Source organism: Mytilus californianus, unplaced genomic scaffold, assembly GCF_021869535.1.
Source record: "Mytilus californianus isolate M0D057914Y unplaced genomic scaffold, xbMytCali1.0.p SCAF_4, whole genome shotgun sequence".
Classification (NCBI taxonomy): Eukaryota; Metazoa; Mollusca; class Bivalvia; order Mytilida; family Mytilidae; genus Mytilus; species Mytilus californianus.
In genome coordinates this window covers 42,211,341-42,234,659 of record NW_026262690.1, presented here as the reverse complement: position 1 = coordinate 42,234,659, position 23,319 = coordinate 42,211,341, and the positions used below count along the sequence as shown (strand labels likewise).

Sequence of the window (23,319 nt, the reverse complement as noted above, 5' to 3'; positions counted from 1 at the left end):
TGCATAGATACTATTTATTGCTATATACTTGAATGATGAAATATTTATGTTATCATCCATCATATAGGGATCCAATTGGAAATAAGCTGTTTGCTTTCATTTGTCATCCTTTGGTTTAGGCATCATCACAACAATGATTATATCTTAAGGTTTTGAGCTTTGTTTCCAAATCTTATATGCATTTGTATATTGCCTTTACCTCAATAATCATTATTATTATTTTAAAGGACATTATTTTTTATCTATACAATGAATATAAATATTTTGTAAATAAACAAATGTACACTTTGACGAAACAATTATAATTTCGTGTAGTCTTTAAAAACTAGTTATAAATCGATCGGACTTACAACAAACACTCTTTTTATGTACAATATTAAAACTATTTGTTCTATACTTATACGAAACTATCAAAATTTCCAAATCATATATTGATGATAGAATGACCAACTTTATCTGTAAAATCTGTTGTTTGCTTAATAAAACGTAACATTAACACGATGTCATTACCTTTCGAAACCCAGTCCCATGACTTGCAGTTCTTGTAATAACTTTGTTTTAAAGTCTCTGTATTGTCCTTCAGTAAACAATGAAATGGATTTTCCTCTGAACATTCACCACGTGTAAGCGTATAATTAATGCGTAGATATCGTTCTATAAACTGAGAGCACCTATCCTGGTATGCCATTACACACTGGAAAAGAAATATCTGAAACAAAATATGAAAAAAAAATATTTACAGAAAAGAAGCTTACACCAGAGTTGTAACATAACGGTTTTTCCGCAAGTTCTATTTTTGCTCCTGAAAAGGATCTTAATTGACTAGGATTGTAAGTTTTCCTAGCGAAGGTCGGTGGTTTTATCTGGACACTCTGTCTTCCTCCGCCAATCATGAAAAACTGACTGCCACGAATTGGAAATAGCATAAAACATGCTGAAATGGCTTTAAACACGAATCAATTAACTCATATCCTGTAAAGGGACAAGTTTAAAACCCTAATAAGAAAGACAGACAAAACCATTAGACAATCAACCTCCCGCAAAACATTACACAGAAACCAAAAGTTTGAGCAAATGTGACGAACCTATTCAAACATCTGAAGTTATTTAGATATTATCCGTCAGAAGCGTATTAGTCGAAAAAATAAATTTGTGTTGATTTTAACGATACACAATATATTCAATTTGAAAAGAAAAAAAAAAGATTTGTGTGAAAATTTTCAAATTTGTATTATGATCTGCTCCAAGAACTATTTTCAATAATATTTCAAAAGAAAAGAGCAGACAACTTCTTTACTTTCAAATATTTTCAAACAAAAAAGCATTCATTATAAACACACTTGCAAACAAGTAAAATCTACAAAACTATAGTAACTTGACATTTTACTCATTGTTAGAATGAGGCAAAAGTCATGCAATGGGTTGCACGTACATAAAGTTTAAAAATACGCCGATTAAATAAATTTATATCTTTTGTTGATGTTGGTTCTCTGCCATTTGTTATTTGTAAAGGCAAATTCATTTCCCTGTCCTTTTCATTCTCTTTGACATGTTTGACTCATTGCTGGTGCATTCCGTAAATTATATATCTATCTTGACACAATGTGAAATTAAGATTTCCTCAACAGAAAAAAATGTATTATCAAAGGGAAAATTAAATAACTTAATACTACCTTTTTAAGATTTAGAACATACCATTTAAAATGATCAATTATTTCATTCCATATCAGATAATTTTACTATTAACTAAAAAATCATCTTTGTCTAAAATGTCGATCGAATATAATAAAACAAAAGGTTGAGCATGGCTCACAAATGACCCACATCCCTACATAAAATTATGACAACGACTATGATTTGCTGAAGAAAAAAAACCCCCAAAAACCAGTCTTAAGTTATTAAGAGGAACATATCGGATTTCATTAGTGATCATTTAGTGAAAAAGGGACTTCTTAGCCTTACGGAGCATCCGAGCTCTTCCCTGCCTTTTTTGTTTTAATTTCTTTTTTTTGTACATTACTCCTTATTCTCTATTATATGTACTATTTGGATGCCAGACTGATCAATACTATAGGATACCGGATTACTAAAGGGATGCTGGCAATATTTATGTATGCGTGACATATGCAGCTATTTAAAAAAAAGGGAAATAATATTTTTTGGCTTCCTAGGGAGGTGATTTCGGTTATAACATTGCTGAAAAACACTCGCCTTGTTAACAGTTGGTAACATGATTTTTATTTTTATTTTAATATCAACTTGTGATATCCCATGGTTAGAGTAATTTTAGCAGGTTTTTATTCCCCGTGCTTACAGCAATCGATCACACTTTACGAATATAAAGTACTAAATATTGGCCCCATTGCCGGCAATGCTATTTTTAGCAATTATCTCCTTAAATGGCGTTTTTAATAAACTGTTTAGGGAAAAACTGCTGTTGTCTAATTTGAGCTCAATATCTATTTGTGATTTTACCGCACTTAAATATATATGGTCCCATGGCTTTTCTTGGTGAATTTTTGGGTTTTTTACCATACCTTACGATTTCGCAGAAAATTTTCCCCAATTTTGATCAAAATAAAAAAACATTTCAGGCCCTTGATCGTATACATTTGAGGACAAATTTGTGCTTGCATGAAACTTTATTCATAATGCTTTCCAGGAGAAAAATATATAAATGATATAACAACCAATCACAGATGGCCAGCTATTTTCATCTCTATGGCATGTTCCCTTCACGAATGGCTGCGCCCATGTAACTTTATTTAGTATATTGTAACCTATACGGTAATAAACCATTTCTGAAATCTGATATTTTTTGCCGCATTAGTTACGTTAACATTAATTGACTTCATACCACTATGCAAAAGACCTCATTGAAAACTGTAGAAAACACAGGAATTAATTTCTGGACCCTACCCCTGTTGAAAAACTGTTAAAACTTTACACTGTTTTTTATAGACATTACGGTACTGTTTGTTACGGGTGTAATATTTTGTTTCTTTATTAGTATTGCCTTTTCGAAGTTATCATGTGCTTCTGATATTGATCAACAAAGAATTTAATTTGAATGACGCTGTGCCGAAAACCAAATTAAAGATTCGGACGAGTTCAATATAAAATAAATACACTTAATTGAAACGGACTATAGTCTTAAAAAATCGGATACATGTGCACATTTTAGTTTCTTTTCATAAAATACAGCTTCTGGTGGTCTAAATTAGCCATAAAAATAGTCCGGGTAATGTTTTGAGTGATGTGAAAACGTTCCGCTTATGAAAATTACCCGTAGAGCAATTTTTACAAAAAAGGGGGAGGGTTAAATCCGAAGATTTCTGTTTCACGTGATGTGTCAAGATCTAACAAGTACCTCCAATAGTTAGGCCTACATCTGTCTAACAAGCCTTTAAGACAAATTTTGGATAAAAACAGAAAAGACACACCAAGGCGAGTTTAATTCTGTACCTACCCGTATTTTGAATGCAAATAAGAAACAGACTATAACATGAAAACGGAGCTATTCACACATATCAAAACACTAGAAAAGCGTTTTTGATGTCAAATTCTTTCTTTGAATACCATTTTTGACATATTCTGAAACTATTTTAGAATATAAAGTACTAAAATGTTGGCCATGGTTGCCGGCAATGCTATTTTTTATCTCCTTAAATGGCGTTTTTAATAAACTATTTAGGGAAAAAACTGCTGTTGTCTAATTTGAGCTCGATATCTATTTGTGATTTTACCGCACTTAATTATATATGGTCCCATGGCTTTTCTTGGTGAGTTTTTGGGTTTTTTACCATACCTTACGATTTCGCAGAAAATTTTCCCCAATTTTGATCAAAATAAAAAAAAACATTTCCGGCCCTTGATCGTATTCATTTGAGGACAAATTTGTGCTTGCATGAAACTTTATTCATAATGCTTTCCAGGAGGAAAATATATAAATGATATGACAACCAATCACAGATGGCCAGCTATTTTCATCTCTATGTCATGTTCACGAATGGCTGCGCCCAAGTAACTTTATTTTAGTATAAAGTTATACATTGTAACCTTTATATATATAAATATATATATATATGCATATAATCTCCCCTTTTATGCCCCAAGCTATTAATAGATGTTGTCTTTTTTAAAGGTAAATAAAGAAAACATACCTGAATAAATTGCATGACCATGGAACACACAAAAAAAAAACACGAATTCTGTATCAACTTGCTGTAAGATGCATCATTGACCTAGATATTTTGAAAAGACGACTTTGTTTATGAGTCAAATATAAACTCTGGAATTTCCAACTTTCATTTTTAGATTTAATTTGCGACGTTACAAGTAAGTTATGTTTATCCTTTAAGATAACCTATTTGATTAAGTAAAAGTCTTCTTAGTTACACTAATTTTCAAAAAACGAGCTCTTTCAGCTGAAATTTGTTGAAATTACCAGTTACATTGAAAGAGTCAGTTCACTCAGGAACATATATATTGACTAGATATACTGTTCCCAGGTTCACTTCGCATAAAATATGCAGTAGTAATGTAGTTTAATACCAAAAAAGAAAGAAATGCACTACAAAGTACGAATTACTAGTAACACATTTACATAAAAAAAAAATAACACGAATAATATAAAACTGTTTATTAAATAAATAGACTATTTATAGCTTCTTTGACGATACACATAATAGAAATCGTTCATGAGGGAACATCTGATAATTCAAATGTGATTTTTGCTTTATATACGGTAAGAAATCTTTTAGCTTTGCTGCTGCTTCTTTATGGAATAATTTACCGACCACTTCAGGACTGAAAATAGCTTCACACGTTTTAGAAGTCTTGTTCAGTCCTGTAGTGGATCGGACTGTTTTTGCTCTCCCTGCAGGTAATTTGTTATACATTTTTTATGCACTGTTATGCTGCAAAAACAGCTTGCTTTGTAATTGATTTTTTTACTTTTTATTAATTACAAGAATTATAGTTTTACTTTAAATTATTTACTGAAACTTTTAAGCTTCACATTATTTATAAATTATTCTTTTTTATACGCCCGTTTACGGGACGTTTTATGGTATATCGTTGTCCGTCTGTCCCTCCGTCTGTCCGTCCGTCTGTCAGTCCGTCGTCAACATGTCGGACATTAACTCAAAAACGCATTAACCAATTTGCATAAAACTTTGGTGAATTGTTTATATCTATTGACGTGAGCTCCCTTTCGTTTTTTATAAATTTTAGATTTTACGTTTCCGAGTTATGGGGTTTTATTCATTAAAAAAAGGGGGATTTTCCAGTTTTCGGACAATAACTCAAGAATGCTTTCACCAACTTGCAAGAAATTTTGGTTAATTGTTTATATCTATTGACATGAGCTCCCTTTTGATTTTTATAAGTTTTAGATTTTACATTTCCGAGTTATGGGGTTTTATTCATTAAAAAAGGGGGGATTTTCCAGTTTTCAGACAATAACTCAAAAATGCTTTCAGCAATTCTTATGAAACTTTGGTGAATTGATTATATCTATTGATGTAAGCTCCCTTTAGAATTTTATAAATTTTATTTATTTATAGTCTGACAACAGATTTACTAAGTATTGCGCAACAGCATTGTGTATTGCACAACAGCAAGAAATCTTTAATTGACTAAATTCAATTCATATAACCAATTTCAAGTTCTTTGACTACATTTATTCAGAAACCTATAATATGTCAAATATTTAATAACAATCCAAATTCAGACCTGTATCAAGCTTGAATATTGTGTCCATTTTTGCCCCAACTGTTCAGGGTTGGACCTCTGCGGGCGTATCCAGCTGCACTCAGCGAAGCAGTTTATTCATAGTATGTCTTAGTGCTTCATATATATGCTTTTAGTGTTAGCAAGATACATATATATATGCCAGAGTTGATGTGGTGCTTTTTTATTACTATTTATTTGCATGCTGCGTTCCTTTTTTATTTGTGATTGTATGTGTTTTTATAATTCGATGAAAAGCTCATTAGAGCACACGTTTAATTTGTGTGTCAACACGCCGAATAAAAATAAAGTTTTACCTACTTCTGTACTTATTTGCTTGCAGTAACTGTTGTGTTTTATGAAGATATTCCTGGAGGATACATGGAAGTCTTGTCACAATCATCGGGTTCATTCAGACAACATTTTCTTCATTAGGCCACACCAATTTGATTAATAGTTCTTTGGATTTTCCCGCTCCTGTTTTGGAGAAATTGACTTTTCAATTAAGAAAAATAATTACCGCTTCCGCCAATTTTAGGGCCGCATGCCGCTCCAAAATAAGTTTATCCTTGACAATTTTTTTCTTTTAGACGTTTTTCTTGTGCTTCTTCTTCTTTCTTCTTCTCTCTGTATTAGCTTCCTTTATAAGGAACACCAAGGATAAAATCCAAGTAAAAGTAATATTTACACGGTAAAATATAATGTATATTATATACTTTAAAAGTCAATGTCCAAGGATAATATACACAGTAAAACTCTTCTATTTACACATAAAATCCAGCTGTCATTTATGAATAATAAAACACAAATTATACGGACTAAAAACTGTTTATTTCAGACCGTCAACCATCCATTGCCTCAAGCAACTTTAAGCGCTTTATATATAGTCTGTAGCACATCTCCCTAGTTTTGGCTTCTATCTTGTTCATTATATTTTTATTTGTTAGTATTTGTGAGAAATGACTGCAGTCTATAATTAGCCTGATAATGTTTGGTTTGTATTGAAAGACACTGTGCCAAACTTCTGCTGTTGTATGTTGAGTAACATAGTCCTTGATCGGTTCAAAATACGTGTTTCTAGTTTTGGATAACAGAGGACAATCCAGGAGAAAATGAGAGATGTTTTTCTCAAAAAAGTTACATAATTGACAAATTGGAGAAGGTGATTGATTAAATTTTGCTCTATCTGAATTTAGTATAAATGTTCCTGAAACTATTCTAGTTTTAATGATAGCTTTTCGAACTTCAGCTTTTGTTTTGTCAAAGATATTCCAAACTAGATGGTTTTTGCCAATAAGTAGATGTTTAGTTTCCATATATCTTAGGGTTGATTTAGATTCAGCATCGTCTTTTAAAGTATTTAACCAGTAGGTATTCAATTGCTTTGTTACCAAAGATTTCCATTTCATTTTTGAAGGGAGAGATTTCTGAAGAAGATGAATCGGAGGCAGTCCATACTTCAGTAAGATTTCTCGAATTGTAGAGAAAAAGCTGTTCGGGTTATCATAGTTAACCGAAATTTGTCTAATGATGATATCTTTAACTCTTTGAACGTTCGAAGAAAGTAAATTGTGAAGAAAAGACAATTGCTTTTTGTGAAGTTCCGCTTCGATTGGGAGTCCGCCAATCAAGAGGTATATTGCAGCTATTGCCGTACGTTGAGGAAGAGATTGGAAATGTCTTAAATTCTTTCTATGAAAAGATTCCAGCTGTGTTATATTGGTCTTATTTAAAGGAATGGCTTCCAAACCATAAAGGAGTCTCGGCAGAACATATGTGTTGTAGATTTTATAAGACGTTACTGGATCCAAACCATTTGTCCCATGCACCCCAGAGCCCATTAGTGCATACAAAGTTCGTCTTGCAAGCTTAATTCTATTTGCCACATTTATTTCTCCTTCCTTTTTCCAGCTTCTAGTTATACCTAAATGAGTTGCTTCTTTTGATACTGTAACCGGAGTATCATATAGAGTCCAATCAGGGTTTGTGCCCTTTCCACATGTGACAATTTTTGTTTTTGTAGGATGAATTTTGTAGTGGTGTTGGTTAGAATATCTTTCTGAAATATTGAGCATAATTTGAAGATTGTCTCTATTTGTTTCAATAAAAGCCATGTCATCAGCGGAAGTAGGAGTACCGACAAAAATATTTCCAGTGTTTAAGCCTAAAGAGTTTCTTTCTAGTTCTAGGAGTAGATCTTGTACGAAGATTTTGTAGAGATGAGTTGATAAAGTTCCACCTTGTCGTACGCCTTAGTGGACAGAAAATTTTTCGCTAAGATCGCCTTGCCATTGTACTTTTGTTGTCAAATTAGAATATAGATCTTTAATCACCAACCATAGAAAGGAGGGAATATTTGAGTCTAATAATTTATCTAGAATAATGTCATGCTGTACCACGTCAAAGGCTGATTTGACATCCAAGAAACCCATATAGAATTCACTGTTTAACCTTGTTTGATCATATTTTGATTCAGATATAATGAAGCTAGAGATAAGAGGATTTAGGCCTTTAGTGAAGCCAAACTGTAAATCCGTAATATTTTGAAGATTGAGTTTTGGTAAAATGCAGTATTCGAAGACTTTTCCTAGAACTGGGGTTACTGTGATACCCCGGTAGCTGTTTACATCAGAGGGATCCTTATCCTTTTTTAAGACGGGGAAGAGAATGCCAGTTTTAAAGGTACCTGGAGTCCTTAGAGTTACTATTATATTGTTGAAAAGTTTAGTTAGATAAGGTGCTATTTCGTTTTTGCAAAATTTGAGATGTTCAGCACAAAGTCCAAATTCGTCACTACTTTTATTCATATTTAATTCTTCAATAGCTTTAATTATATCAACAGCTGTAAAATAATTGGAAGGTATTTCCTGGTCTTGTATAGTTTTCATCATTTCTTTTTGACGGATTTTGCATAAATTTACATATAGATCATCGTATTGTTCAGGTTTTGGAGCACTTAAGTCTTCGTAATAGCTTGCAAATGCTTTCCTTTGGTCTTTAGCCAGAAACAGATATTCATTCCCATCAGTTTTTATACGACCGCAAAAAAATTTTTGTGGTCGTATATTGGTATGACGTTGGCGTCGTCGTCGTCGTTGTCGTTGTCGTCGTCGTCCGGCGTCGTCCGAAGACACATTGGTTTTCGCACACTAACTTTAGTTTAAGTGAATGGATCTCTTTGAAATTTTACCACAAGGTTCAATACCACAAAAGGAAGGTTGGGATTGATTTTGGGGGTTATGATACCAACAGTAAAGGAATAAGGGGCCAAAAAGTGGCCAAAAATAAGCATTTTTGTAACTTCCAGACATAACTTGTGTGTTAGAGTATGGATCTCTCATACATTGTACCACAAGGTTCCATATCACAAAAGGAATGCTGGGATTGATTTTGGGGTAATTGCCTCAAAATTTTAGGAATTAGGGGCCAAAAAAAGGGGCAAAAAACAAGCATTTTTCTAGTTTCATGACATTCACTTGTGTGTAAGTGTATGGATCTTTCTGAAATTGTACTACAAGGTTCCATATCACAAAGGGAAAGCTGGAATCGAGTTTGGGGGTAATTGCCGAAACGTTTAGGAATTGGGGGCCAAAAAGGGGCCAAAAATAAGCATTTTTCTAGTTTCCAGACAATAACTTGTGTTCAAGTGTATGGATCTCTCTGAAATTGTACTGCAAGGTACCATACCACAAAGGGAAGGCTGGGATTGATGATGGGGGTAATTACCTCAATATTTTAGGAATTAGGGGCCAAAAAGGGGCAAAAAACGAGATTTTTTCTAGTTTCAGGACAATAACTTGTGTTCAAGTGTATGGATCTTTCTGAAATTGTACTACAAGGTTCCATATCACAAAGGGAAAGCTGGGTTTGAGTTTGGGGGTAATTGCCCTAAACGTTTAGGAATTTGGGGCCAAAAAGGGGCCACTAAACACATCTTTCTAGTTTCCAGACAATAACTTATAAATGTTCAAGTGTATGGATCTCTCTGAAATTGTACTGCAAGGTACCATACCACAAAGGGAAGGCTGGGATTGAGTTTGGGGGTGATGAATCATAAGGGGGTTCAAAAAATTGGGGGGGGATTTTTTTTTTTCCTTTTTTTTCTTTTTTTCCTTTTTTTTTTCTTTTAAAATTTTCCATTTTAAGTTGGTTATTTCTGATTTATATTTAAAAGCAAATAATAATGATATGGTAGGAGATACACACCAAACAGGATGTGTAAATTATTATATAATAAGTATTGTGCAATAGTAAGAAATTTTCAATTGCACAGTATTGCACAATAGCAAGAAATCTTCAATTGCACAGTATTGCGCAATAGCAAGAAATCTTCAATTGCACAGTATTGCGCAATAGCAAGAAATATCCAATAGCACAATACTGCGCAATAGCAAGAAATTGTCAATTGTACAGTATTGCGCAATAGCAAGAAATATTTAATTGCACAGTATTGTGCAAAAGAAGATACTTCGTATAAATTGCTTATTTCTTGACCAATTTCAATGGGGTTTTATTCTTGAATTCTTGGGGTTCTTTAATATGCTGAATCTAACAGTGTATTTAGATTTTTGATTATGGGCCCAGTTTTCAAGTTAGTCCAAATCGGGGTCCAAATTAAACAAATTAAACTTTGTTTGATTTCAACAAAAATTGAATATATGGGGTTCTTTGATATGCTGAATCTAACCATGTATTTAGATTTTTGATTTTTGGACCCCGTTATCAACTTTGTCCACATTGAGGTCAAAAGGGTCCAAAATTAAACTTTGTTTGATTTCATCAAAAATTGAATTCTTGGGGTTCTTTGATATGCTGAATCTAACCATGTATTTAAATTTTGGATATTGGACCATAATAGGTGAATGTCCAATTTAAAAATTTTAAGTTCTTAGACCACATTCATTCTGTGTCAGAAACCTATGCTGTGTCAAATATTTAATCACAATCCAAATGCAAAGCTGTATCAAGCTTGAATGTTGTGTCCATACTTGCCCCAACGGTTCAGGGTTCGACCTCTGCGGTCGTATCAAGCTGCGCCCTGCAGAGCATTTTATTATACAATTTATTGCTGATTGAGAGTTGTCACCCATATTTCTTCTGATGATTCTATGGAACATTTGTGAGCTAGAGGTGTTCATAATTTGGCTATGAATGGTATTTCTGTCGATAGCTTGTTCCATTCGTTGGCGTTGCCGAAGCTTTTTTTTATGGGTCCTTAATTCAAGAGATAACGGATGTCCAGTTGGTTTGCCCAACTCTGCCCATTTGTTGTAGAGAACTTTACACATCTTAAGCAAAACTGTAACTTCAGGGGAAGCCTTCCATTTTGGACCTTTCAACTGTGTAATTTTGGACGGAATAAACTGTTTTTGAGCATTAAAAAGTGAATTTGAAATAATATCTATTTGCTGATCAATTTCCAGTGTTGGAATATCCTTATGAAGCAACTCATTTAGGATTGTTTCCCTATATTTCTCTTCGTCCCTTTTTTCCCACAAGACTTTCGTTTTTGTGATTTTCTTTTGACTTATATTGTTGACAAGAAGAGGAATGCTGATATTTGTTTGTAGAATAACTGCACAATGTGCTGAAGTGTTGGCATAGGATTTATCTAGAATACAGTACTTTTTAGATAAATTATTCCTGTTGGAAAGAATATAATCAATCTGTGAGGATCCATGGTGAGCATGATGGAAGAAGGTAGGTTGATTGCCTATATCTGGTCGAAAAAGAGAAACTTCCTGGACAAAGTCCCTCAACAATCTATCGTGTTTGTTTGTTCTAGTCTGAAGAAGGGTCCCATTAAGATCGCCAGCCAGAATTATAACATATTTGGATTGATATTTTTCAATGATGTCGAAGATTATATCTAGGCATTCAGAGTATTGTGTTTCAGAGTTAGTATTTATTGTAGGCATATATGCGTTGATGATACAAAGCATAGGATCGGTTGCTATGGTTATGGCAATGATTCGTTCATTTCCTACCTCCAGTTTCTTATATTGCTCTGATCGATTCAAACGCACGTGTGATAAATCGATTTGTAAATAAAAGGTCAAAAATCGGGATGCCAAAATGAAGTTGTGTCAGATCATTGCCAAGGACAAGTAGTTATTAAACACACAGTTATTTTAAACGCATTTCGTTTTACCTATGAAGACCTGTTCTAGTAGACAAAAATAAAACAAATCTTTCTTTAGGTGACCACGATCACATCAGTACTTGTTGTCATGTTGGAAGTTAGAACCATTGTCATCCCCGATCATTGTTTCAACAGACTTAGTCCGAGATTACTCTGACGCCCAACGGCTGTTTTGCCAGATAAGATGGAGCGCTGTTGTCCCACGGCCCCAGCTTTTCTGGCAAAACAGCCGTTTGACGTCAGAGTTATCCCGGATTACAACAGACATAGAAAGATCTATCTGTCTTGGATGACATTAATATTAAATTCACACGAGTTTTTAAAAAATGACAGATTTATCTTATTTTAATGAAAACCTCATATCCCCTTGTTAGTCTATTGACATGCAATCAGAACTCTTTTGTAAGGGAAAATTTTAGAGTTCCAACGTTTGAGACCAAAGTGGTGGTATTGGGATTGGCATGCTAATAATAATTAGGGATGTGTTATTGGTGCAACCACTTACAGTTTGAAATACATTGCAGGTTTCAGGGGCAAAAGGAAAAAGTATTTTGCTAAGTCAGAATAATGCATGTGTATTTTAAGGGAATGTTTTAATAAATTGAGATCTACATGCATAGCAATTATAACGTATTATCTTACTGAGGATGTTGTTGAACTATTCACCTTACTCATTATGTTGATCCTATTATGGATAAATAGTTCCAACTGGATGTCAAGCAGCCAATAAACAATCATTACCATATAATAAGAACAACTATATCAAAAGATAATTAATATTTTTGAGGGCATTTTTTGGAATACATACACATATTTTAATTGTATTCAACACATTTCATTTAAATTTACCTCACTAACATAATTCCTCTTGCTAAACTGCATCTGCTATGCTTCCTTTATATATATATAATAACCAAAAAGTTGGGTATGGTACAGACTGTACTACAGGCACAAATACATCAAATTATATGCATAAGAGCATGTTTATCTTCCTTTTTCTTTGAAGTAACCAGTTTTACATGTACATAAAATTCTAAATCGCACAATTTAAAAAAATATTATACCGCTCGCTCCACTTGTAGAGCACCCGCCTCAACAAAACTCATTTTCAAGAAATAAATACAATCAAAAAAATTTCGCTCGCTCGCCCCATATTTTTTGGAGCTTTTGTCCGAAGAACTAAAAATCAAATTGGTGTGGCCTTATAATGTGCACTGTTATAAAATGTTCATTATTGTTTTAAAGCTTTAATCTAAAGTGGACGCATTTTGTTTTGGGGTATGTATAGCATGTTACACATTGTCGTGTCCTTGTCTTTTTAATTTTCTAACGTAACAACGAGTAACTTATTTTATTATTATTATTGTTATTGTTATTATCGTATTTCTTTTTAAATACTCATCATGAATTTATCATAATTTTTACGATTCATTTTCATATCTATCAAGAATACATAACTGTACCATTCTTTGTTTCCATGTTGTTAGGGATGTATTCGATCAACATAGTAACAACATCCATAAAGCGGGACGTGAAATTAATGGCAAATGTTTCTTAACATTTTTCTGAGAAACCCCGGTATAAAGCTTATCAATTCCGAATACAGGAACAAAGCGGTGTGAAGAGAAATACACATAATCCCTGTATGGACATTGATATTGAAAAAGACAATCACTAAACTTAACAAATATGTTGTCAATACAAATGTACGCATATTTATCATGTCTGGTTCGCAGAAAGTTTTGTTTGAAACATAGTGGCTTTTACGAAGTATGTTTTGTACCTTAAGGAGGTACCAAACACCTTGACTAAAATTAATTTGGCTCGTTTAATTTTCATAAAAATTTTGACAAAATATTTACTTTGACCCTTTGACAAAAATATAAAAATTTCAAAAAACTTGAAACACACACTTTATTGGAAAATTTTCATTGGATATATAGCAGTTTGACAAACACTAATTTTGATCATTGAGAACCTTAATACTTCCTTAACAATAGAACGTGATTAAAACGTTCAGCTGATTTTTACAGAGTTATCTCCCTGTAGTGTTATGTACCACCTTAATGCTAAAAAAAGATATTTATGGGTACATAGGTCATTCGTTTATATGAATAAAAGTTGGAAAAATTCTTGCAATCTGAAGTTTAGGATGGGAATACTTGTAAAAAGGGTTGAAAGTAAAATGCTTTGATATAGTTGAACTAGACGAGGTTTACACAAACATATCTTTTAAATCTTGAAATTTCAAAACCTGATTCACATTTCCTCTATCGTAGGAATAAAGTGAGATTGTTTCTGTGGGGTAAGCGTAAATGAGACAGTTTCCTAATTACACAATCATCAAAGACAATTAAAGGTCAAAATATAGTGGTTCCAACTGGGTTTTTTTACGATCACCGTTTGGGTTATTTGTCAAAGGAAGTTGAAAATCATGCATTTCTGTGATCTTTTGGGTATAGTCATATCTTTCCTGGGGCGTTGTGTCAGAGTCATACGATAAATCATTCTTTCCTTGTTACACTTACCCATATTGTTATATTTTACTTTGAATAATGCCAATGATGAATGATTTGTTTCTAAAAAAAAAATTAATATTTGCAGTCGTCATTGATGGTACTGGCACTCCGATAATGCTTCTGAAGCTGGAGACGTTGTTCCTTTGGTTGGACATTACCAAACCTAACTATGTCTTGAACGCAAATACTCCGCAAATGTAAGCAAATTTTGTACTACGAGTCACACTAAATATCGAAAATAGAAAGTTTTGTATTTATTCTTGTTTACGATGAATAAAATCCAAAAACAACGTATATATACTAGCCCATTTTCTATATCATAACTTTGATATGTAAGAACAGGAATCGGAACAATTTGTCAGTTCAAAATACGACAATTTGTTCTACTAGATTGTTTTGAAAATTGGTTATTGTCTTCTTGGCATTTAAGCCGAAGCCTTTCTATTCATTCTATGCCTATTACTTTTTGATGAAGACAGAGTTAAAGGCAAAATCATCATTGTTTATAATGAATGTCTCACCACCGTCAGATGCAATATCTCCCAGACCCGTGCGACATATAACATTTTGATGAAACGTATACTTTAAAATCCAGGAAATATTGACTTGGAAGCAACCATTAGATCTGATTCTATGATGTGAATTCATTTCTATGTAAAAAGTATGGAAATAGGTCGCCCAAAGTAGTTTATATACTGAAACTTGCATGTTATGTCTCAAAATCTGCGACACGGAAAACTGAGGAGGGCTGTTTGAGAAAACAGAGGACCGTGGACATCTGTATCTGCTTGCTGGAAATTGATTATTGATCGGTACCTTACGTGCAATACATTATATGGTGCTAACAGTTCTCAAAAAGGGAAAAGTTGATACTGTTACTTACCTTGATCGTTTTTGTCTCGCCTGCGACGAAAGTCGCAGAAAGTGAGACATAGGTATTACTATCCGGCGGCGGCGGCGGCGGCGGCGGCGGCGACGGCGGCGTAAACTATTTGTATAAAGCTTTATATTTCAGAAGGTAGAAGACCTGGATGCTTCATACTTTGTATGCAGATACCTTATGTTACGAACTTTCCGTCTGTCATATGTTCAATGTCCTTGACCTTATTTTCATGGTTCAGCGACTGCTTGAAAAAAAAGTTTAGTTTTTTTGTTATGTAAATTTCTCACTTATTATGAGTAATAAGATAACTATATTTGGTATATGGGTTCCTTACTACGTCTACATGTCCATCAGACAGGGTTCACCTGACCTCAGCCTCATTTCATGGATCAGTGATCAAGGTTAAAGTTACGTGATTAGGTCCGTTTCTCAGATACTACAAGCTGTAGGTCAGCTTATTGTGGTGTATGGAATGATTATAAGGGATACATGTCAGTCTGGCAGGTTTCATCTGACCTTGACCTCATTTTCACGGTTCATTGGTCAATGTTAAGTTTTTGTGTTTTGGTCTGTTTTTCTAATACTATAAGCCATTGGTCAACTATATTTGGTGTATGGAATGATTGTAAGGTGTACATGTCTGTCTGGCAGGTGTCATTTGTCCTTGACCTATTTTCATGGTTCATTGGTCAATGTTAAGTTTTTATACGACCGCAAAAAAATTTTTGTGGTCGTATATTGGTATGACGTTGGCGTCGTCGTCGTCGTCGTCCGGCGTCGTCGTCGTCGTCGTCCGAATACGCATTAGTTTTCGCACTCTAACTTTAGTTTAAGTGAATGGATCTCTATGAAATTTTACCATAAGGTTCAATACCACAAAAGGAAGGTGGGGATTGATTTTGGGGGTTATGGTACCAACAGTTAAGGAATTAGGGGCCAAAAAGGGGCCAAAAATAAGCATTTTCTAGTTTCCAGACAATAACTGTGGAACGGTGTATGGATCTCTCTGAAATTATACTACAAGTTTCCATACCACAAAGGGATGGTTAGGATTTGCTTTGGGGGGTTATGGCTCAAACCGTTTAAGAATTAGGGGCAAAAAAGGGGGGAAAACAAGGTTGTCCTGGTTAATGGACAAATACTTTATTACAAAACATAATTTAAAGCAGTGTAAGGGAGATAAATCAAATTCATCATTGAAATTATCTCCCTTACACTGCTTTTAAATTATGTATAAAGTAATGGTTAATGAACAATTAAGATAATTTAAAACAGTGTAAGGGAGGTAATCCAAATACAACGTTTTGGTTACTTCCCTTACACTGCTTTTAAATTATGTTTAAAGAAATGCATATTTATAAAGGAAGACCAGTAAAAATATCTGCAAATGTTGCATCTTTTTTTTTCACAAAAAAATCCATATGAAAGATTTGACACTATATTTTAAATTCTATTATAAAATAGATTAAGTTAGCACTATGGTAAATTTAAATGGGTAATTATAGTTGCAAACTCCATTGGAAATTTGAATTGAGATTATGACCATATCTTGAGGGAAAGAATTTTTGGGGGGAAAAAAGGGGGGGGGGTCAATTTTTTCTCATTTCAGATTTCAGAAATTAAAAAGAATTATTCTTCAAATATTATTTTTTTTTCAAATTTCAAATATTGAAAAATTTCAAGAAGTAATCTTTAATTGGACAGTATGCGCATTAGATTTGTAAAATCTTTGACCACATTTATTTATTTGTTATGCCGAATCTAACCGTGTATTTAGATTTTTAATTTTGGGTCCAGTTTTCAAATTGGTCTACATTAAGGTCCAAAGGGTCCAAAATTAAACTTTGCTTGATTTTAACAAAAATTGAATATATGGGGTTCTTTGATATGCTGAATCTAAACATGTATTTAGATTTTTGATTTTTGGCCCAGTTTTCAAGTTGGTCCAAATTGGGGTCCAAAATTAAACTTTGTTTGATTTCAACAAAAATTGAATATATGGGGTTCTTTGATATGCTGAATCTAACCATGTATTTAGATTTTTTATTTGTGGACCCCGCTATCAAATTGGTTCATATTGAGGTCAAAAGGGTCCAAAATTAAACTTTGTTTGATTTCAACAAAAATTGAATATATGGGGTTCTTTGATATGCTGAATCTAACCATGTATTTAGATTTTTGATTTTTGGGCCCCGTTATCAACTTTGTCCACATTGAGGTCAAAAGGGTCCAAAATTAAACTTAGTTTGATTTTAACAAAAATTGAATTCTTGGGGTTCTTTGATATGCTGAATCTAAAAATGTGTTTAGATTTTTGATAATGGGCCCAGATTTCAAGTTGGTCCAAGTTGGGGTCCAAAATTAAACTTTGTTTGATTTCAACAAAAATTGAATATATGGGGTTCTTTGATATGCTGAATCTAAACATGTATTTAGATTTTAGATTTTTGGCCCAGTTTTCAAGTTGGTCCAAATTGGGGTCCAATATTAAACTTTGTTTGATTTCAACAAAAATTGAATATATGGGGTTCTTTGATATGCTGAATCTAACCATGTATTTAGATTTTTTATTTGTGGACCCCGCTATCAAATTGGTTCATATTGAGGTCAAAAGGGTCCAAAATTAAGCTTTGTTTGATTTCAACAAAAATTGTATATATGGGGTTCTTTGATATGCTGAATCTAACCATGTATTTAGATTTTTGATATTTGGGCCCCGTTATCAACTTTGTCCACATTGAGGTCAAAAGAGTCCAAAATTAAACTTAGTTTGATTTTAACAAAAATTGAATTCTTGGGGTTCTTTGATATGCTGAATCTAAACATGTGTTTAGATTTTTGATAATGGGCCCAGTTTTCAAGTTGGTCCAAGTTGGGGTCCAAAATTAAACTTTGTTTGATTTCAACAAAAATTGAATATATGGGGTTCTTTGATATGCTGAATCTAAACATGTATTTAGATTTTAGATTTTTGGCCCAGTTTTCAAGTTGGTCCAAATTGGGGTCCAAAATTAAACTTTGTTTGATTTCAACAAAAATTGAATATATGGGGTTCTTTGATATGCTGAATCTTACCATGTATTTAGATTTTTTATTTGTGGGCCGCTATCAAATTGGTTCATATTGAGGTCAAAAGGGTCCAAAATTAAACTTTGTTTGATTTCATCAAAAATTGAATTCTTGGGGTTCTTTGATATGCCAAATCTAACCGTGTTTTTAGATTTTTAATTTTGGGTCCCATTTTTAAATTGGTCTATATTAAGGTCCAAAGGGTCCAAAATTAAACTTAGTTTGATTTTAACAAAAATTGAATTCTTGGGGTACTTTGATATGCTGAATCTAAACATGTGTTTAGATTTTTGTTTATGGGACCAGTTTTCAAGTTTGTCCAAGTTGGGGTCCAAAATTAAACTTTGTTTGATTTCAACAAAAATTGAATATATGGGGTTCTTTGATATGCTGAATCTAACCATGTATTTTGATTTTGGAAATTGGACCATAATAGGTAAATTAAAAAAATTGAAGTTCTTAGACCACATTCTTTCTGTGTCAGAAACCTATGCTGTGTCAAATATTTAATCACAATCCAAATTCAGAGCTGTATCAAGCTTGAATGTTGTGTCCATACTTGCCCCAACTGTTCAGGGTTCGACCTCTGCGGTCGTATCAAGCTGCGCCCGGCGAAGCATTTTATTGTGTTTTGGTCTGTTTTTCTAATACTATAAGCAATAGGTCAACTATATTTGGTGTATGGAATGATTGTAAGGTATACATGTCTGACTGGCAGGTGTCATTTGTCCTTGACCTCATTTTCATGGTTCATTGGTCAATGTTAAGTTTTTGTGTTTTGGTCTGTTTTTCTAATACTATAAGCAATAGGTCAACTATATTTGGTGTATGGAATGATTATAAGGTGAACATGTCTGTCTGGCAGGTGTCATTTGTCCTTGACCTCATTTTCATGGTTCAATGGTCAATGTTAAATATTTTGAGTTTTGGTCTTTTTTCTAATACTATATGCAATAGGTCAACTATATTTGGTGTATGGAAATATTTTATGATGTACATGTCAGTCTGGCCGGTTTTATTTGACCTTGACCTCATTTTCACGGTTCATAGCTCAGTGTTAAGTTTTTGTGTTTTGGTCTGTTTTTCTATTACTATAAGCAATAGGTCAACTATATTTGTTGTATGGAAGAATTGCAAGCTGTACATGTCTGCCTGGCATGGTTCATCTGACCTTGACCTCATTTTCATGGTTCATTAATCAATGTTTAGTTTTCTTGGTTAAGTCTGTATCTTAGAAACTATAAGCAATAGGTCAACTATATTTAGTGTATTGAATGATTGTAAGGTGTACATGTATTTCTTGTTTGGTTTATATGACCTTGACCTCATTTTCTTGATTCATGTTAAGTTTATGTGATAGTTGTAGTAAAGCTTTATATTTAGAACTATCAACATAATATCAATGATTAGTAAAGAAGGCGAGACATTTCAGCGTGTGCACTCTTGTTCTTCGCTTCGAAACCGCCACATCGTGTGAAATATAGCTAACACCCCACATGTGGCGTTCTATTCGAAAGAAGTGTTGACGGACTGAAAGACAGACAGAAAAAAAACGAGTGTCTATAGGGGCCTAGGGGAACAAGTTTATTATCATCCAAAGACAATTTACTTATTTTGTGTTATATTTGACATCGTTTATTTCCATTTGTTTATCTTTGTGTTTAGACAGTTAAAACAAAATTTCTCGTTTTCCCAATTAGTGTTTTATTTTTTTATTTTTGTGAAAATCAAGAAATTTGATTAAAAAATTATTTCCGCATCCTTCCTGCATTTTGTGGCAGAAGATTAGAACCTATAATTCTGAGGGTACTATTTTATAAAAAGAGAGATACCTTATACGAGAAATTCTACCAAATGTTTTTGATTTTTTAGAAAAATATTTTCATTTTCACCAGATTTGGCATCATCGATGCAAACTTTATTAAAGTTTGGGCAAAACCATGACCTTCTTAACATTTTGTGAAGAAGATGCAATACAGAATATCGAATTTATTGGTTATTTTAGGTCAATCACCGGGAAATATTAACATCAAAATTAAGAGCACACAGTAATTAATTGTTTCCGTAAAATATAGATAAAAATTAAAAAGTCCTTAAAAGTTATATTTGACGACAGTCTCATCTTTATCGGTGATGAGTTGATTTAATTGTTCTTGTTTCGTTTGACAAAATGTTGCTGCTTTTGCTTGTATTAATTATTGATACAACAAATATTTCTGCACTTTCTTTAGGCGCAGGGGTTTGTCAGAAAAAGAAGTAAGTATTTGTTTTTCCTCAGTACATTTGCATGCTTTATTATATGAACACACAGAAAAACCTATATACATGTAATCAATAGTGTATTCTGAAACAGTAAGCAAGACTTTCTTTACAATTTTTGCATTTGTTAGCAACCATACTATCCTGGAATATAATCAGTGAATGTGTTAAACATGCAATACCCATTGTTTTTTTTATTCTCTTATATTTGGCGATGCACACATTTACATATTGAACCATATTATTACAGAAAATATAAAAACTGCCCATAGTTTATTAAAATTATGAGAGAGTTCAACAGGGACTATAAAAAATGTTTTAATCATGTTAATAACATAAGTTAAAATGGATGAAAACAGTTTGAAAAAAAAATTCCAATGACGAAGTTCTGGACACTATGGACAAGTTTCAAAGTATGTGCCAGAGTCAAACCGCTATTAATTCCGTAAATGGAATAACATGGTACAGAGAGAAAAATGCACGAAAGAACACTTACTTGTACATGTACATAGTTGTCACGTCGTATATGTACAACTTGCCGTCAGTGTAATGAAGACGAATTCTATTTCATTTTAGTGTGTCCGAAATATAAGGAACTTAGAGTAAAATTTATTAAGAGATATTACTGGTCTAGGCCAAGTGTGTTTATATTTATTGAACTTTTGAGTTTAAAGAACATCAAACAGTTAACCAATTTAGGAAAATACATTTTTACTGCATTTAAAATCAGAGACCACATCATAACATGAACATTCTCTGTCATTTTACTTGTTTACTTGTTTACTTGTTTACATTGAAATTTTGTATTAACACCGATGAACTGTAAAGTTCAAGGTAATAAAGAATTTATAATAATATAAAAATAGAATGCCGAATTTATTTTGTCGCTGATAAAAAAACACTTTCGCATTAGACTCTTATTGTTTTGGGCTCATCGTTAAATATTTTCAAGTAACAGTCAAGATAAAAGGCGTCAGTCAATAAAATCGCTGCATATATCATAATGAATAATGTATATCTTTGAAATAATTGCTAACAAAAACAGAGGAAGATTGGAGTGACTTATTTTTACAAATTGCTTCAATAGACTTGTATTAGATCAATAAGTGAGCTTCCACAATAGACAAGATGCCATACTTCATTTCAAGCTATAAATAGGTCTTTGTTTACAGATAAATTGTGAACGTTTTAAACAGAGACGACTTAATTCGTGTAATTCCTAACACCAACACCAAAGTCTCAACCAACAAAGAAAAAACCGCTAACAAGACATATGTTTGGGATTTAAAAGTTTCGTAAGGGAACAGTCCTCCTCTTAGATTTTGATACCTTGATTCATACCATACAATTAAAATCAATCCAGAAAAGAAAATAATCATATTCGTTTAAATGATAAAGCTCCACTACTGCTAAATATGTTTACTTCGTCTTTTGTCAATCCCCTCTATCTGTTCCTAAACATTAATATGATGTTTTAACGTTTACAGCAACAACAGCAAGTTATTTTTAGAATGTTGTCAAGGATACAAGTTTAATCAGATTAACCAAACATGTGATGGTAAGTTGATTTCACTTTAAATGATGAATAACATGTAAAACTAAGTTTAATTTGATGCATAGTGAATGTACAAAAATAATTACTTTGTTTCCTTTTGGGCATTTATCGTTTCGATAATTAGTATTTCGTACATATGTATTTAATCATTGAACATTATTAAAGTTATAAAATTGAGAATGGAAATGGGGAATGTGTCAAAGGGACAAGAACCCGACCAAAGAGCGGAAAATGTATATCGTAAGAAAGGGGTTGTCAATCTCTTATAAACTTAGAATAGTGTTAAGTGATTGGTAATAATCGCGAATTCTTTTTATTATCAGTGCAATGTTTATAATTAATGCACGACTTCCTTTTCCTATTTACAGACTGTCCTGAAGGAAAATACGGTTATAATTGTCAGGATGACTGTTCAGATAATTTCTTTGGCTTACGCTGTAAACACAGATGCAATTGTAAGGAAAACGAAACGTAAGTTGAGGAATGCATGTTTGCGATTATATAAAACAAACGGTTTCATTTTAACAAAAACAACTTTTGACCAAGGAAGATAAAAGAATTGTATCAAATTCCGTAGAAACTACTTTTCAAAACTCAGACTTAGCTAACATCTAAATTTTGCTAAGCGTTATTCATCAGATACAATAAGGCCTTTTTATAATTACATGTTACATAAAAATAGTATGTTCACATGATACTTCAACTATTTGTTTTATAAATTGAATACAAGCTCAAAGTACTGGTATTTGATTTGCAAATTTGAAATCAAAGTATTCAAGATCATTTTAAACTTCAAGTTTTTTTCATTGCACTAGGATAATAATGATCGACGCCGTTTTAAGTCACAACCTAAGTTTTTATTTTATTTTCAAAGTCACAAAAAATCATTGTTGTTGATAGATTAGGACAAACAGTGATCTACATGTCAACTAAGAGGGATAATTCCTATTGTCCATGAAAATAAAGGTTTGGACAGTTTGCCCTCTAATATAAAAATAATTCTGAAAAAATAAAATATTATAACAATTCTAGCTTAGAACAGATTCAAGCAAGACATATTATGAAAATACATATTCTGAAAATTTTATCTTAGACGAGAAATGATTTTAACAATTGTACGTTAGAACACTCATAGGATTGTTTTAGAACAGTGTAGAAC

The 23,319-nt window shown here is 32.8% G+C and overlaps 2 protein-coding genes across 3 annotated transcripts in view; one reads left to right on the top strand and one right to left on the bottom strand.

Annotated features, from left to right (window-relative positions):
• Positions 1-4,256, bottom strand: part of LOC127698339 (uncharacterized) — a 38,836-nt gene extending 34,580 nt beyond the window's left edge. Inside the window, exons 1-2 of the mRNA XM_052201747.1 lie at positions 4,164-4,256; positions 511-709 (exon numbers count right to left, since the gene is read on the bottom strand). Coding sequence (XP_052057707.1) covers positions 511-709; positions 4,164-4,184 — 220 coding nt within the window. The 5' untranslated portion in view covers positions 4,185-4,256. The remainder of the gene's footprint in view (positions 1-510; positions 710-4,163) is intronic.
• Positions 4,257-4,266: 10 nt separating this feature from the next.
• Positions 4,267-23,319, top strand: part of LOC127698354 (uncharacterized) — a 31,937-nt gene continuing 12,884 nt past the window's right edge. Inside the window, exons 1-6 of one of the 2 annotated variants that reach the window (XR_007980797.1) lie at positions 4,267-4,338; positions 4,668-4,747; positions 14,480-14,591; positions 20,578-20,602; positions 22,093-22,163; positions 22,529-22,631. Coding sequence is in view for 1 of the 2 variants with exons in the window: in XM_052201769.1 (XP_052057729.1) it covers positions 20,517-20,602; positions 22,093-22,163; positions 22,529-22,631 (260 nt within the window). In the remaining variant the exon portion in view is untranslated. Of the gene's footprint in view, positions 4,339-4,667; positions 4,748-14,479; positions 14,592-20,458; positions 20,603-22,092; positions 22,164-22,528; positions 22,632-23,319 lie in introns of those variants that run through there. The other variant, XM_052201769.1, reaches the window with a different exon arrangement.